General features: G+C 62.7%; 1 protein-coding gene across 1 annotated transcript in view; it reads right to left on the bottom strand.

Annotated features, from left to right (window-relative positions):
* The window catches only part of SPTBN5 (spectrin beta, non-erythrocytic 5), a 44835-nt gene that overhangs the window by 6122 nt on the left and 24723 nt on the right, over positions 1–13990 (bottom strand). The window contains 23 exon segments of the mRNA XM_087859164.1: positions 72–590; positions 1002–1214; positions 1428–1614; positions 1789–2045; positions 2124–2261; positions 2844–3222; positions 4930–5102; positions 5721–5798; positions 6045–6233; positions 6426–6588; positions 6859–6980; positions 7197–7310; positions 8083–8237; positions 8240–8396; positions 9809–9904; positions 10113–10304; positions 10427–10576; positions 11101–11268; positions 11666–11770; positions 11997–12146; positions 12328–12501; positions 12503–12532; positions 13724–13903. Coding sequence (XP_087715290.1) covers positions 72–590; positions 1002–1214; positions 1428–1614; positions 1789–2045; positions 2124–2261; positions 2844–3222; positions 4930–5102; positions 5721–5798; positions 6045–6233; positions 6426–6588; positions 6859–6980; positions 7197–7310; positions 8083–8237; positions 8240–8396; positions 9809–9904; positions 10113–10304; positions 10427–10576; positions 11101–11268; positions 11666–11770; positions 11997–12146; positions 12328–12501; positions 12503–12532; positions 13724–13903 — 4089 coding nt within the window.

Consider the following 13990-nt stretch of genomic DNA (forward strand, 5'->3'; position numbering starts at 1 on the left):
AAGCCACACTTCCCCTTGTCCTGGCTCAGCCTCAGTCCACTCTGCCCCAGGTTCGCTCAGGGGAGACTCACCTCCACGGCCTCCAGGTCCTGCCCGTGGTCCTGGGACTCAGCAGTGGCCACCTTGCTGGCCAGCCAGGTTTCGAGGAGCAGGGCCTCCCGTTCCAACTGGTGCAACTTCAGCTGTTCCCGCAAGCCTTGCCCCCTGCCTTCCGCCCTCTGCAGCAGCCCTGAATGCGCCTCCCTCACTGCCCGCAGCCGGGCCAGCACCCTGGCGCTGTGGCAAGAAGGGCAACCCCGCTGAAGCCCTCCTCCTCTAGGCCGGGATGGCCTCGTGCGCCTCTGCAGGAGAGCCCTCCCCGCGCCTCCCTGCGTGGGCCTGGCTCCCACAGACCTTTCTGGGTTCTGCCTGCTCTCGAGGACGGCTGCTGTCTGCTGCAGCCTCTCAATTCGCGTGCGGAACGCCTCTAGGTCTCTCCTGGTGGCCTCCAGCCGCCGCAGAAAGGTGCGGGTGGCCTCGGCACTCTGGCCCTCGTCCTCGATGTCCAGGGCACAGCCCCGTTCTTCCAGCCAGGATTCTGCCTCCAGGAGCTGCGGTGGCAGAGAGGAGAGGCTTCCCTGGGTGACGGCCTCTAGGGCTCCCAGCTTGGAGTGCACGGCCTCGAGGTCTGGAGGGCTGCACCCTGCCGGCCCGGAGCTTTGACGCCCCCTGTGCCTGGCCCTCAGCGCTAAAGATTCTGATTTGCTCTGGAATGGAACGTGAGTATCCGCATTTCTTAAAGGTTCCAGGTCCTTCTGATGGAACGCAATGACTGAGAACCACCGGTTCAGAAGAAACGGCAAAACAAAATAACACCGAAGCGAGGGAGGGGCCCGTGCTCTGGGTAACTTGCAGAAGGAAGAGCTCGGGGGCAGAAGACACACGGAGAGCCGGGAGCCCCACATTCACCGGGTTTCGGCACGCCCTGCACCCCACCCCCCGGCCCCACGCCAGCGCCTCACCTCGGTCAGGAACTGCTGGGCCTCCCCGGCCTGCTGCAGCTGCAGCCGCCTCCGCGTGGCCTCCGCCCGCAGGCAGCCCACGGCGCTCTCCAGCTGCTGCACCCGCGCGGCCACCCCGCCGGCCGCCAGGTGCCCGGCCTGCGCCAGCTGGCGTCCCGCGGCCACCACGGCCTGGGTCAGAGCCTCGCGGCTGCTCATCTCGCACTCCAGGTTCTGTGGAGGCGGAGGCAGACTCTCCTCAGGGGACCCCAGAGTCGTGGCAGAAGCCTTACAGTCCCACGGATTTGCCCCCGAGGACTTCCCTGTCTTTATGGCCAACAAAGAACCCAGGGAGCCCCCGAAGCCCCCCCGAGGCACAGAGCTCCCAGCACCACTGGCTGACCGAGCCTTGTGCTCCATCTGAGTTGCGGGGTGGGGGGCCCACACCTGGTGCTTCTCCTGCAGGTGTCGCACGGCGCTCAGGCTCTGCCCGCAGTCCTGGCTGGTGGCCAGAGGCAGCTTCTCCTGCACCCAGGCCATCTCTTCCTCAACATCCCTGAAGAACTCCAGGAGGTGGCTCCGGGCCTGCAGGGCTGCTCTGCGCTCCTGCAGGGGCTCCCGCAGGCTCTCAAACCTGCGGCAGTGGGGGTGGGGACAGGGCAGGCAGGGACCGTGGCCGGCAGTGCTGGGGCCAGATGGTGAGCCAGAGCCCCCCCCACGCCGTGCCCCTCACCGTGCGGGTAGGGGGCAGCCCCGAGGAGACCCACTGGAGGGCAGGGGGAAGGGGGCGAGCACATGGAAGCTCTACCTTGGAAGCAGCTGCCGGGCCTGGTCTTCCACGTCCTGGGCGAGGCAGCGGCCTTCCCCTGTGAGGACCCGGGCCTGGCCCAGCAGCCACTGTGCCTGCCTGGCCTGCCCGGCCACGGCTGCCTCCAGCTCTCCCTGTGCCCCCAGAAGCTCGTCCAGCCCAGGCTGGTCCTGGTCCCCCACAGGGGCTCTCAGCTTGACCTCCAGAGCCTTCAGCCAGCTCTCTAGTTCCTCCACACTCCGCCGGAGATGCAGGGCCTGAGGCAGAAGGTGAGGTGGCACAAGGGGGAGAGGCCTGGCGGCCCCTCCAGCTGCTCCACGGCGCACAGAGCCCACCTTGCAAGCGTCTCGCAGTGTGGCTGCCTTCCTCTGGCTGTTGGCCTGCAGCTCGTCCCAGAGCTCTCCCAGCTCCCCCAGCCGCTCCCGGATGGTCTCTGAGGCCGGGTGGCCCTCCTGCAGCAGCCTCTGCCCCTCCTACAGCCAGAGGGGGCACCCCACAGGGACTTAGGCCTGCTGGCTCCACCCACCAGCCTGCATGCTAGCTGTGGGGCCTTGGGCAAACTCGTGAGCCTCTCTGAGCTCATTTTCCTTATCCATACAACATAGATAACAACAGTTATTTCATTCAAATGAAATAAAACGTTAAACATTTTTAGCGGGACAATTTAAATTAGAGGGAGCCAGCCTGGGGTCAGGACCTGCCCTTTTGGGTGGGAGAGGGTAAATTTAAAAGATGGTACACTTTGGCGCCTTTACCCGCAGGACTGCCTGCTGTGGCCTTCTCCATCCCCTAATGTCTTTCCAAGACGGCTTTATAAAGACTCTCATCAAAATGTTATCTTTAAGATTCTTGAAAAGGCACTATTTTTGGAGTGGGTGCCCCAGGAAAGCTACAGTTTCTCACTACCCTTGGGTGCTCAGCATGGTGCCTGTCTACAGAAAGTACTCGATGAACGTCCGCCATCCGTGACTCTGGTTCAGAGCCCTTGCCAGGGCTCTGCGGGGTCTCCCCATGCTCTGGCCTGCAGGCCTGTCCCAAGGCTCCCAGGGCCTCACCATCTGCAGCCTTTGTTGGTGGTGGACAGTTGCGTCTAGCTTGGCCTGGAGACTGTGCTGCTTCCACAACTGGGCCCGCAGCAGAGCGGGGTCCCTCCAGTCCTCTTCCAGGGCCACCGAGTTCTTCTCCCTCAGCCATGTGGCCACCTGGACATACGCGGAGGACCACGCTCGGCTGCCTCGGGCTCTCCCCTTCCCCCAAACCTCTGGGCTGCCCCAAGAGGGTGGGCTCTTCCCGGAGCGGCTCCTTCCCCACAACCACGACCCACACCGCAACCCAAGGGGAACCTCGAAGGAATCCTGCAGGAAAGTCCGCAGCTGCTGGAAGTCTTCTAGCTGGCGGCGACGGGTCCCGGCTCGCTCTACCAGGGCCTCTTTCCTGCCAGAAGGAGCGTCTCATGGGCCCTGAGGCCCCCTCCCTGGAGCCACTCCAGGGCCGTGTGCGTACCCTTCCCGTGGCCACAGCCCTTCTCTGGACCAGTACGCCAGGCGTCGGGGGTTCCCTTTGAAATGGAGAGACCTTCTACTCCCCCTTCACTAGTGCCTGTTGGGCTGAATTGTGTCCCCCCACATTCTTAGGTTGAACTCATCTCCAGTACCTCACAATGTGACTGCATTTGAAGATAGGGTTTTAAAGAATTACGTTAAAATGAGCTCATCAGGGCGCCCCCTAACCCACTGTGTCGGGTGTCACACACACACACACAGGGATGACCAGGTAAAGAGGGAGGAGGATGGCCGTCTGCAAGCCAAGGGGAGGGGCCTCAGGACAAACCAACCCTGCCTGTGTCTTGATTGAGGACTTCCGGCCTCCAGCACCCAAACCTTGGTTTCTGGCGTTGAGGCCGTCAGTCTGTGGGATTTTGTCGTGGCCACCCTAGCAAACCAAGTACAGCGTCCAAACCACTGTTTGGATCATGCATTGCTGTTAGGGAGAACTCTGAGCACACGCCCACCCAAATATATACGTATTCGTGTGTGTGTGTGTGTCTGACTTATATATGGGCGTACCCTGCACCAACGTATCAGATACATTGCCGCATGCCCAAAAATAGAAATTAGACCTGTGATCTAAAAAATAGGAACAAAAGTCTAACACTGCCCACATCCGTATAGTCTCCACAGCGGTGTTAGGGGAAACTCTTGTCTCCCACTGCTGGGGCTACCAAAGGGTGTGGGCGGGGTGGAGAAGCAGTGAGGCTTGATGGAATGGGAACACCCCTCCTCCCCCCAGGAGGATGCCAGAAGCCCAAAGGGAGGGGTCAGGATGGCACTGTCCTGGGGGCAGCCAGGCCTGCCAGAAACCATCAAAAGTGACTGGGGGTCACAAGAGGAGGGTGCTGACCAGCAGTCAACCAGCAAACCAACATTTGTCATCTGTCAATCAAAGACCTCCTGGTAGCCAGGTGGGGGTCCCAATGTGCAAGGAGTAGGAGCGAACGGCCCAGTCCTACCCCTGCCAGAGTGCCCGCACGAGGACTGACAAGCACCGTGGACCCCAGGGGGCTCTCTGGGAAAGACAGAGACCCCACCAGTCTGAGATCCAGCTTTTTGCCAAATCTGCCTTGATCTAAAAGGCTGAGAAGCTGGATGAGGTAGCTGAACCAGACGGGCTTTTAGGAGGAGAAAAGGCAGAGCCTGGTGTTTTGTAAGCTGTGCCAGTTCATTTAAACGAGCGTGAGAAACGTGCCAACCTGCCCGAGTGGCAGGCGCCATGCTAAGACATCAACGGTCCCTTCTCAATCCGCCAATACCCCGAGGCTGGGATTGTTACCCCCTCCTCGGGGACCCGAGACTCTGTGAGGCATTTGCCTGAGTCCCACCATGAGGGGGCAGCACAGGAACTCAGAACATCATGGCCCTGGTGGCCAGGACACTTGGCCACTGTGGCCCGGCACGGCCCTTGCATGAAGCCGCCCCTCATTCAGTTTCCCTGCACCCGCTTCTTGGGAAAACTCCCTTTTATCTCCCCTGGGTTGCCACACGCTGGGCCGGGCAGGAGAGCCGGGGCCTTGGCATCGACCTCAGCCCCTGGAAAAGGCTGGTGAGCTTGGCCCTCCCGCCCACAGCCCAGAGCCGGACGTACCTCAGGAGCATGGCCTGGCACCGACCCAGGGCACCCTGGGCCTCAGGGTGCCCACCCTCGTGCAGGCTGCGGGCCGCGGCCGCCAGCGCGCTGATCTTTTTGGCCTGAGCCTCCAGGCCCTGCTCCAGGACCTTGTGCTTCTGCAGAAGGGTCTCCACAGCGTCCAGAGAGTCCTGGCAGGAGCAGGGAAGCCGCTGCTGTCCACGGGCTGCCCTTCCCATCCCAAGCTATCCGCCTGCCCCCCGACGGCCTGCCACCCAACACTCACCCACATGACGAGTGCTCTGCCCAAACACGTGCCTCTCATTTCTCAAGGCTGCATTTGGCTTTAGGACAGTGACCCTTAACCAGGGAAGGTACTGGGGATAAGGGTCAGTGCCAGAATTTCCAGGGCAGGTGGAGCTTTTTCACGTAACAGGAACCCCCCCTCCTCTGTACTCCAGTAAGACTGTGTCAGCGCGGGACAAGCCAGCCTGCCATTTTTCTGAGGTCTGCCCTGAGTCAGGCTCGCCTGCCACAGGGGTTGGGACAGTGGCTGGGAGAGCAAACCTCGGCAGAGGGACGTGAGGAGGGCAGAGGTGAGAAGTTGTGGGGAGGAGGCAAGAATGGGTCAAAGGGTGCAGCTCACCCCCCAAGCTCCCAGGACATTCCCTGTGGGGCCGAGCCCCAGGCGCACAAGAACGGCAGACGTGCATGGGTGAAGACTTCAGTGATGGATGTGGTGGTGGGTGGGGGGCCCCCGGGGCGTGGGGAGCTCGGGCAGCACTGGTAAACCCCCTGTCGGCACCTACCCCCAGACCCTCGCTGGCGGGGCAGGCCTCCTGGGTGCAGAGCCAACTTTCCATCTGCTCCACAGAACTCAGAAGCAGCTGTCGAGAAAGGAAAAGGCAAAAGGAAGTAAGCAGAGGGTGCCGTTGCTGCAGGGGGAGTGACCTGTGGCTGCCCGAGGAGAAACCAGGGACAAGACCCTGGCTCAAAAGAACGAGTGCACAGTGGGCAAGGCTTGCTGCGGGCGAGCGGGGCGCTGGGGAAACCCCTGGAACAGTGGCCTCTCTGGGCTTGGCTTTGACCAGGGGACGGCGGGGTTAGGTGGGGGCAGGATGGAGGCGGCCTACCTGGAGCTCCAAGGCCTGCTGCAGCTGGTGCTCGTGCTCCTGCCACGCCCCTTCCAGGCTGTTCAGCTCCTGGTCTAAGCCAGCCAGGGCCTGGCGGAGGTCGGGGGTCTGTGGGTGCCCGGCTGCAAGCAGCCGCTGCCCGGTGCTTCGGGCCAGGTCGATGCTGTCTGTCCTTGAGTCCAGCTCGGCCTGTCACAAGACTGGCCTCAGATCCCCGAGGCTGGGGCTCCCTCCGTGCATGCGAGGGGCGAAGGGCTCAGGAACGCCGCGGAGTGGGCGGGATGCAAGAGCAGCGAGGCAGAGGCAGGTGAGGGAGAAAGGGCCCAAGAGAAAGTCGGAACAGGGCAGAGACAGGCGAGCTCCCAGGGTCCCGGCCCTCACCTTGAGCTCCTGGTGCTCCTCCAGCCTGCGCTGGGCCTCTGCGGGGCTGCGCGGGGCGCTCCGGGCCTCCATCTCTGCCCGCAGCCCCCGGGCCCAGGCCGACCAGTGCCGCAGCGTGGCCTGCAGGTTCTGCGCTTGCTGCGAGGCCTCCAGTGCCTCCCTCCTGCCCACAGCGTTCATCAGCTGGCCCTGGGGCCTCCGAGCCCCTGTCCTCCCCACACCCACCAGCACTCTCCATCCCCGAATCCCCTGAGCCCGAGAAGGGACCGTGGGCTAGGAATTCATAGGGGGACAATACCAATGGTTATTTGAAGGACGGAGACGGAGAAAGGCTCTCAGGGGAGACCAGGGTCAAGGGGAAGCGGAGAGACGGAGAGGCCACAGGGACTAAGTCTGTGAGGGCAGCAGGGGAAAGAGGGGCAGGGCTTCCTACCGCTTCTGGGCCCCGCTGCAGAGCTGCCGCCAGCTGGCCATCACCTCCCGCTGCTTGTGGCTGAGGCTGTGGGCTGTCCCAGGGCTTCTCTGGCAGGCACGGCCCACCGCCCGCTCTAGGAGCTGTGGGGAAACCCGGGCTCAGGGTCGGGGCGGGGAGGTAGGTGGTACTCGGGGAGCCCTGGCTGCAGGAGGCCCCCAGCCGCCTGCGTGGGTGTACCGCTGAATGGAGTCTGCGGGCTCCCGAGGTCTTGAAGGCCCCTGCCCTCTGTATGCCCCCCAGTGTCCCACAGAGGAGGCGCCCCGGGCCTGGGCCCACCTCCACACCCAGCTGCACACCTCCACCTGGGCCTGGAGGAGGCCCATTTCCTGCTCCAACTCCTGGTGTTTCTGGATCAGCCTCTGCACGCTCTCTAGATCTTTCCCATAGTCCGGGGCCTGGAGTAGGGTGGCCTGGGAAGGAAGGCAGCGTTACTGGCTTCGCCTTCACCCCGGCTGCCCGCTCCCTGCCGAGGGGTCACCGGCCACGGGGTTTCTGTGTGAGAACTAAGTACCCCACCTGATTCCCTTCCCCGTGCCCTCCGCTGACCACAGGCCCCTTCCTTTTGTGAAGGAGGTGATTCCCAGGGGAGACCAGGGGATGGTTTCTTCCAACCCAGTCATCTCGGGGTGGTGCCCCCACAACACCGTGTCTCATTGGTCTCTCGTTCCTTTGGGGGAACTGAGCACAGACAGCCAGCCAGGCCTGGCTGGCTGGGGCAGGGAGCAGGAGTAAGAGCAGTGAGGCAAGAGCCCCTTGCATGCCCAGCACGGGCACCATCTGGGTGGCACGGACTTCTTGGGGGGCAGACAACTTCCTCACTGTGCCCTCTGCCGGTGTTTAGCCCATGTTTTCCTGTGGTTGCTGACATGCTCCGGGGCAAAGCTCCTGTGGGCTTGCTCAGGGACAGCAGAGGGAAGAGTGCACAGGGAAACAGTGTTCTGGCCTCTTGAGCCCCAGTGTTTCTAGAAGCCTGGCGGGCCAGCCTCCAAGACTGTAATGGGGGCTTCTGGGGCCCAGAGTTGATAACCCGAGAACACCTGGCAGACCCATCTCCCCAGCCCTGAAGGACCCTTAGCAGCCTCCGGTACCCCAGCTGAAGAGGAGAGGGGGGCCGGGGGCGAGACACATGGGAGGCTCTGGGTGAGCGCACCCCCCTGGCTGCTACGGTCTTTCGCTGCTTACTTTCTCCTCAATCCGCTCGGTGAGGTCATCCAGCTCTTGGGACAACGTGTGTGTCTCCAGGGCCCCTTCCAGCTGCTGCTGGTACCGGAGTAGGTTGCCATGGAAACTCTTCCATCTGGCAAGAAGGGTGTAAGGCTGAGTTGGAGGTGGACCCCAGCCCCCTCTCCCAGTCCCACTGCCTCCCGCTCTGGGACTGGCCTGCTGCCCAGCTGCTGTCGCCGCTGGTGGATGGTCTTGACTTGCTCGGGGTCCAGGTTCTCGAGCTTCATGGACAAGTCATTGACGCTCCTGATGCGGGTGTCCTCCACTCTGTCCTGCAGGGGTGAAGGGTGAGGGCACCGGCAACACCCACCCTGAGCCGTCAGCGCGCGGAGGGTCTGCCTGGGCCCGCGAGAGGGTGGGGAGCAGCGTGTCGGGGGAGTGGGGGCAGCTGCGCCCCAGGCTGGGTGGGGTGAGCGGGGCGCACCAGCGGCCTGCAGCTGCAGCGCCATCTTTAAGGCTAGGAAACCAGCTCTGGGTCAGGCCGGGCAGGCCACGAGTAAAGAAGCTTTACAGTTAAATTGCTCCGGAAAGCAATTGATACGAAAGCAAGAATAAGAATCGAGAATAAGAACTGATGAGCAAAGCAAGTGGTGGAATGAAATGGGGAGCTGGGGTCCCCTGGTGTTGGAGGGTCCGCCCCCTGCGAGTCCCTGGGCTGGGGCTGCTTGGTGAGAGGGGCTTACGGGTCCATGGGGCAGGGTCCCTGGCAGTGGGACGGAGTGCAGGGGCCCGGCCCCCAGTATTCGTAGAGCTTGTTAAAATTTCCCAAGTGCTTCCCTAGGAAGGGTCTCGTAGAGCTGGGCAGGGAAGGGGCTTTCTCTCCTACAGAGGCCAGAGCAGAGTCAGAGGCTACCGTGGCTTACGCGTGGCAGAGCCGGGGTCTGAGCCCTGCTCGGTGAGTCTCTCTGGTGCTCGTTCTACCACAGCACCTGCCACCGAGGCTGGGAATTCCACTGTCAGCAAAGGGGGGCTCGGGGCGAGCACTGCAGGCTTTTCGAGACCGTACATACTTACACTGGACGGAGGAGGGGAGCGTGTTTGGACTCTAACACCTAACTGGGACTACCTTTGTCCCATTTCTTTTGTCTACTGCACAGAGGAGAAAGAGATCTTGGGGGTGCATGAGGGGGTGTGGTGAGAAGCCAAGAAGCTGAACGAGGGCTACGGGCGGCTGCAGCTTACGGCTGGATTACCTGCTCCATCCAGGCAGGTGTGCATTCTTTTAAAATTTGAAAGAATTACAGATGCACAGGAAACTGCAAAAGTAGTATGGAGAAGCCCCACGTACCCTTCCCCCAGCTCCCCCTGAAGGTAACATCTTACATAACTGGGGCACACAATGGAAACCAGGAAATGGACGTGTAACTATGAACTCGACGGCACAGACATACTCTGCTCTGCACGTGGGCGTCTGTGTGGGGTACAGTTCTCTGCGGGAGAGCACTTGCACAGATTCGTGTAGCCACCACACGTCCTTGCTCCCTTACCTACGAGCAGCTGTTAGCCCCATTTTAAAGATGGAGAAACTTGGTGAGACGAGGGCGCCTGCTGAAGCCGGCGCAGGGAGCAAGCACGGAGCTGCGGCCGGAGCCCGCCCCTCCCCCATGCTGGGGGGCTATTCTGAGCATTTATGTCCCCCATGGGGACACGCTGCCTGGCCTCTCCCCCAGCACGGCCCCCTTACCTGGGCCCAGACTCCTGGGAGCTTGTGGAGCCGCCGGCGGAGCTGCAGACAGTGCTCAAGGTCCTGGCCCAGGTCACCCAGGTTCACCATCGCCTCCTGTGGAGGCTGAGGGGTGAGGGTCTGGGGGCAGCGCTCTGAGCCCCAGCACCAGGGCACCCAGCCCCTGCAGCAGTGTTGGGACAGGGGGTGGCTTTGGGAACTTCCCGCTGGGGCTCCCACCTGGGGAGCTGCAGGCCCGTCCTTGCCCCCATCTCTCAGCCCGGCAACCCCACCCCCGCTTGGCCCCTGCCCAGCTGGGTCTCACCATCTCCTGGATCCAGGCCTCTGCAAGGTCAGCTCTCCGCAGAAACTCCAGAAAGTTCCATCTGTCCTCCAGGTCCTGGCCCCGGAGCGCCACCGCCTGCCTCAGCTTCCGCCAGTGTTCCCACAGCACCTGCAGCCTCTGGGAGACCTCTCCTGCCTGAGGGTGGCTCTGTGCCAGGAGAGCCTCGCCGTCCTGGGAGACAGGACACCAGGAGATCTTGCCTGTCGCCCCTCCCCCTGTCTGAGAACTTTCCCCTTGGCCACCAGAGAGCCCACGCGTTGGGATAGGACTGGGGCTGAGGGCCTGGCTGCTACCTTGGTGACAGAGGTTATGACCTCCTCATGGGCCTGGACCTCTGCCTCGAAGGCCTGGTGTTTCCACTGGAGCCTCAGCTTATCTTTCAGGTCCCCAGGAGGGACTGGCTCTTTCAGCTGCTGGACTCGCTCCTCGATCCAGTCCTGGGCCTGGTGGGGGTGCGGACATGAATCCCATGATGCCGGTGCTGCTTCAGGCCACAGAGATGTCCCACACACTCACTCTTGGCTGTGCCCAGGTGGTGGACTGCTGGCCCCCAGGGCTGGGCGAGGCAGTGCTGGGTAGATGTAATCCAGTGCTTCTAGCCCAAGACCACACGCACCAGGTCCCGCCGGCCCCCAGCCACAGGGAAGGGCTGGGCAGGGCCTGTGGGGGGGGGGCTGGCCAGCTCCCAGGTCCTAGATACTTGGCTCCCTCCCTCTGCCTCCCTGCTTCTCTCTGGCCTAGCCCTCGCGGGCTCAAGAAGCAGCAGGGTCTCTGTCACAGTGTCTTTGAATCAAATGTTCTGGGTCCCAGCAAGGCCTCTGGGAAAGCCATTGAACCTTCCAGACTTCAGTGTCCTCATCACAAGGGTGTGGTGAGGCCTGAAAGGAGCCTGTGAAGGTGAAGGTCATCTGTGTACTATAAAATGTGGCCCAAGCGGAAGGCACGGGGTGGGGGGTGGCCCTCTGACCTGGGTCACGGCCCTGGTGAAGCCAGTCATCAGCAGACAGGTGTGCAAGGCTTGTCCCCGGCTCTCTGCCAGGTCCCTCACTCGAGCCCGTTGCTCTAGCACCATGCGGAGCCGGTCCTGCACCTGGGGGCCCCCAAGCGCCTTCGCCTGCTCACAGAGAGCTGCCTCCTGGGGGGTAGGGTGGGGGGCGCAGTCTACTGCCTCTCACGCTGGGAGGCTGGAGCAGGGGCTGGCCCACAGGGAAGCCCTTCCCTCAGCCCGGCATGGCCCAGGGCTGGCTGGTCCTCCCAGCAAGCCAGAACCAAACCCACAGCTCCCCCGTGACCATGTCGTGTGGAGCCAAGTGGCTCTGGTATCCCCGCAGTGTGGCCCTCTTCTTGGGCCACACGTCCAACTCTGCTCAGTCAGCCCCAACCAGGCACCCCTATGCCCACAGGCTGTCCCCGTACATCAGCATTACCTGTGGGCACACACCGAGCACTCCATACCCCCCTTTAGAGCTCTCCAAAGTTCCTAGACTCCGCCCTCTTCCCTTTCTGACCATGCCCAGTTCTGAGCCTCTTACCTTCTCATCTTGCGCAGTCAGAACTTTCTGGAAAGTCTTGTGTTTGCGGATCAACTGCTCTACCTCTTCCACTGAGCTCCCCAGGGCACCAGTTTTCAGGGAGACCTGGATCAGCCCATGGAGAAGTCAAAGAGGCCATCAGGGACTGTCTAGACCGCTGGGCCTCCCCACCCCCATTTGCAGCCACGTGTGCTGAGGCAGAGCCCAGCCTCTGGGCCTCCCATCAGGGAAAAAGCTGGAGTCCCAGGAAGCAAAGAAGCAAGTAGGGGGGAGAGGAGAAAGGGAGAAGACGGAGCACGGGGATGTGTGCTGTGGGGTGAGGGGCACCTGCCTCCTGGGCTGTGAGGATCTGGCCCACGTGGCCACACTTTCTGAAGAAGAGCTGCTCCCGGTGCCTGGCCTGCAGCTTCTCTTCCTTCCGCTCCCAGGCCTGGAACACCTGCTCCCGTTCATCCTGCAGGGCTCGCAGCCCTTCCTGGACCTGGGGACGGGCGTGTGGGGAGCCCACGCTGGGGAGAGCCGCACGGACAAGATGGAAGCCAATCCTGAGGGAAGCCCCTGACGAGAGGCCAGCGTGGCACAGTGGGGCCGGGCGTGGGGTGATCGGACTCAGATGAGGTCAGGGCAGGCTGGCCGGGTAGACACTGGAAAAAGGGGCCCACCTCCTTGATGGGTGTCCCTACAGCCAGAAGCGCCTGCTGGCCCAACTGGGAGGCCCTCTGGTGCAGCGCCTCCCGGGCCTCCAGCTCTGCCCGAAGCTGCCGGTGGGCGCTGAGCGTCAGAAGGCCGCCGCCGGGCTCCTCGGAGCCCTCCTCTCCCTGCAGCTCCTGCCACACGGCGGGCCGCCCAGGAGGTGTAGTCCTGCACCTGGGTCCCCAGGAGACAGGGAGAGAGCGGGGTGAGGGCTGGCTGGGCGGCAGAGAAGCGGGTTCTGAGGCCCAACCACAGCCCGCCCGCATCCACTCGCACATCGGAGTAGCTGTCCCAGGCTGGAGCCTCCGCTGAGGCTTTTGTCTCCGGCTTCCTCTGCTGTCATCCAACCTGACCCTTCGGGGCCAAGAAAGGTCCACCTTTGCCGGCCTCCTCGGCACCCTCGCCGAGACTCCTCCCCCTTTGCTTTGATGCCCCTCCTGCTTAGAAGCTCCTGCTCTCTCTTCCATCTCTTCCCAGCTCACCTGCTCTTCAAGGGCCAAGACCGTGTTTGCCTCATGAGGGCGTCCCTGACACCAGGACACCTCACCGCTCACCTTGTTCTCGGGATTTCTACTTTAGTACTTAAAACTGTCTTCCGCTGATTGGTGTACAAACACCATGTGAGGGCTGGGGGGCCTGGGATCCTTGTCCATACACCTCATTGCAGAGGTGAGGAAGGGTCAAAGGCACGGTGTGCATGAAGGAGGTCCCCCCAAACAGAGGGCCAGCACAAGGCTCCGCGCCTCGCTCAGGCTCGCGCTGCTAGAAAGTAGCACGGGTGGATCCCGCAACTCAAGCCTTTTTGCAGTCACAGTTCGGGCCTCCTGGCTTCCCGGGCACTGAAATCTGGGGGCTCCTGGGACAGCCTGTGGCCTGGGCCCCCGTCCCAATCTGACTTCTGGAGTGTGAGGCTTATCCCCCCGGCTACACAGACTCCGTGAGGGCAGCAAGTCCACGTTACACGGCTTCTCCATCGCCCTTCTCTCTCCACAACGGCTCCCAGCCGACGGCGAGACACAGACGTTCGGCAGTTGCTAGCTGATCCCGAGGTCACCGTCCAGAACATCTGAATCTCCACTCAGGGGCTGCTTTTCTTCCCCAGGCCCGGCTGGGAGCCCCGTCTCCTGACTGCTCTGTTACTCGCCTGGGCCGGTGTCGACCCAAACCGCAGGAGTCACTGCTGTGTCCCACGTGCTCAGTGCTCTGACTGGCCAGACATTCAGACGTACCCACATTCTTCTAGCTCATGTCCACGCCGGGTTTCCCTCCAGAGCTGGAGGGCCTCATTAGTCCACCCGCACGCATGGTAACACACGCACGCACACGCACGCATGCACGCGGCACCCCAGAGGAAGGAGCCCTCACCGCTCTGTGGAAACGGGCCAGGAGGCATGCCCGCTCCAGCTGGGTCCTGCGCTGCTCCGCGCGTAGCTTCAGGGCCTCCCAGGCCTGCACCAGAGCCTGCTGCCTCCGCCGCACGGCCTGGGCCTGGGGGCCCGGCCCCAGCTTCTCTGCTGTGTTTGCAGCCTCTAGCAGCTCCTGCAGCTGGGGCAGGGTAGAGGGTAGGGAGGGAAGGGTCACGTCCTCCTAGAGACTGAAGGGCCTGTCCATCCCCCAGGACCCTCCTCGAGC

The sequence above is a fragment of the Ursus americanus genome, chromosome 36 (genome assembly GCF_024610735.1).
Source record: "Ursus americanus isolate L20-20 chromosome 36, mUrsAme1.1.p, whole genome shotgun sequence".
Lineage (NCBI taxonomy): Eukaryota > Metazoa > Chordata > Mammalia > Carnivora > Ursidae > Ursus > Ursus americanus.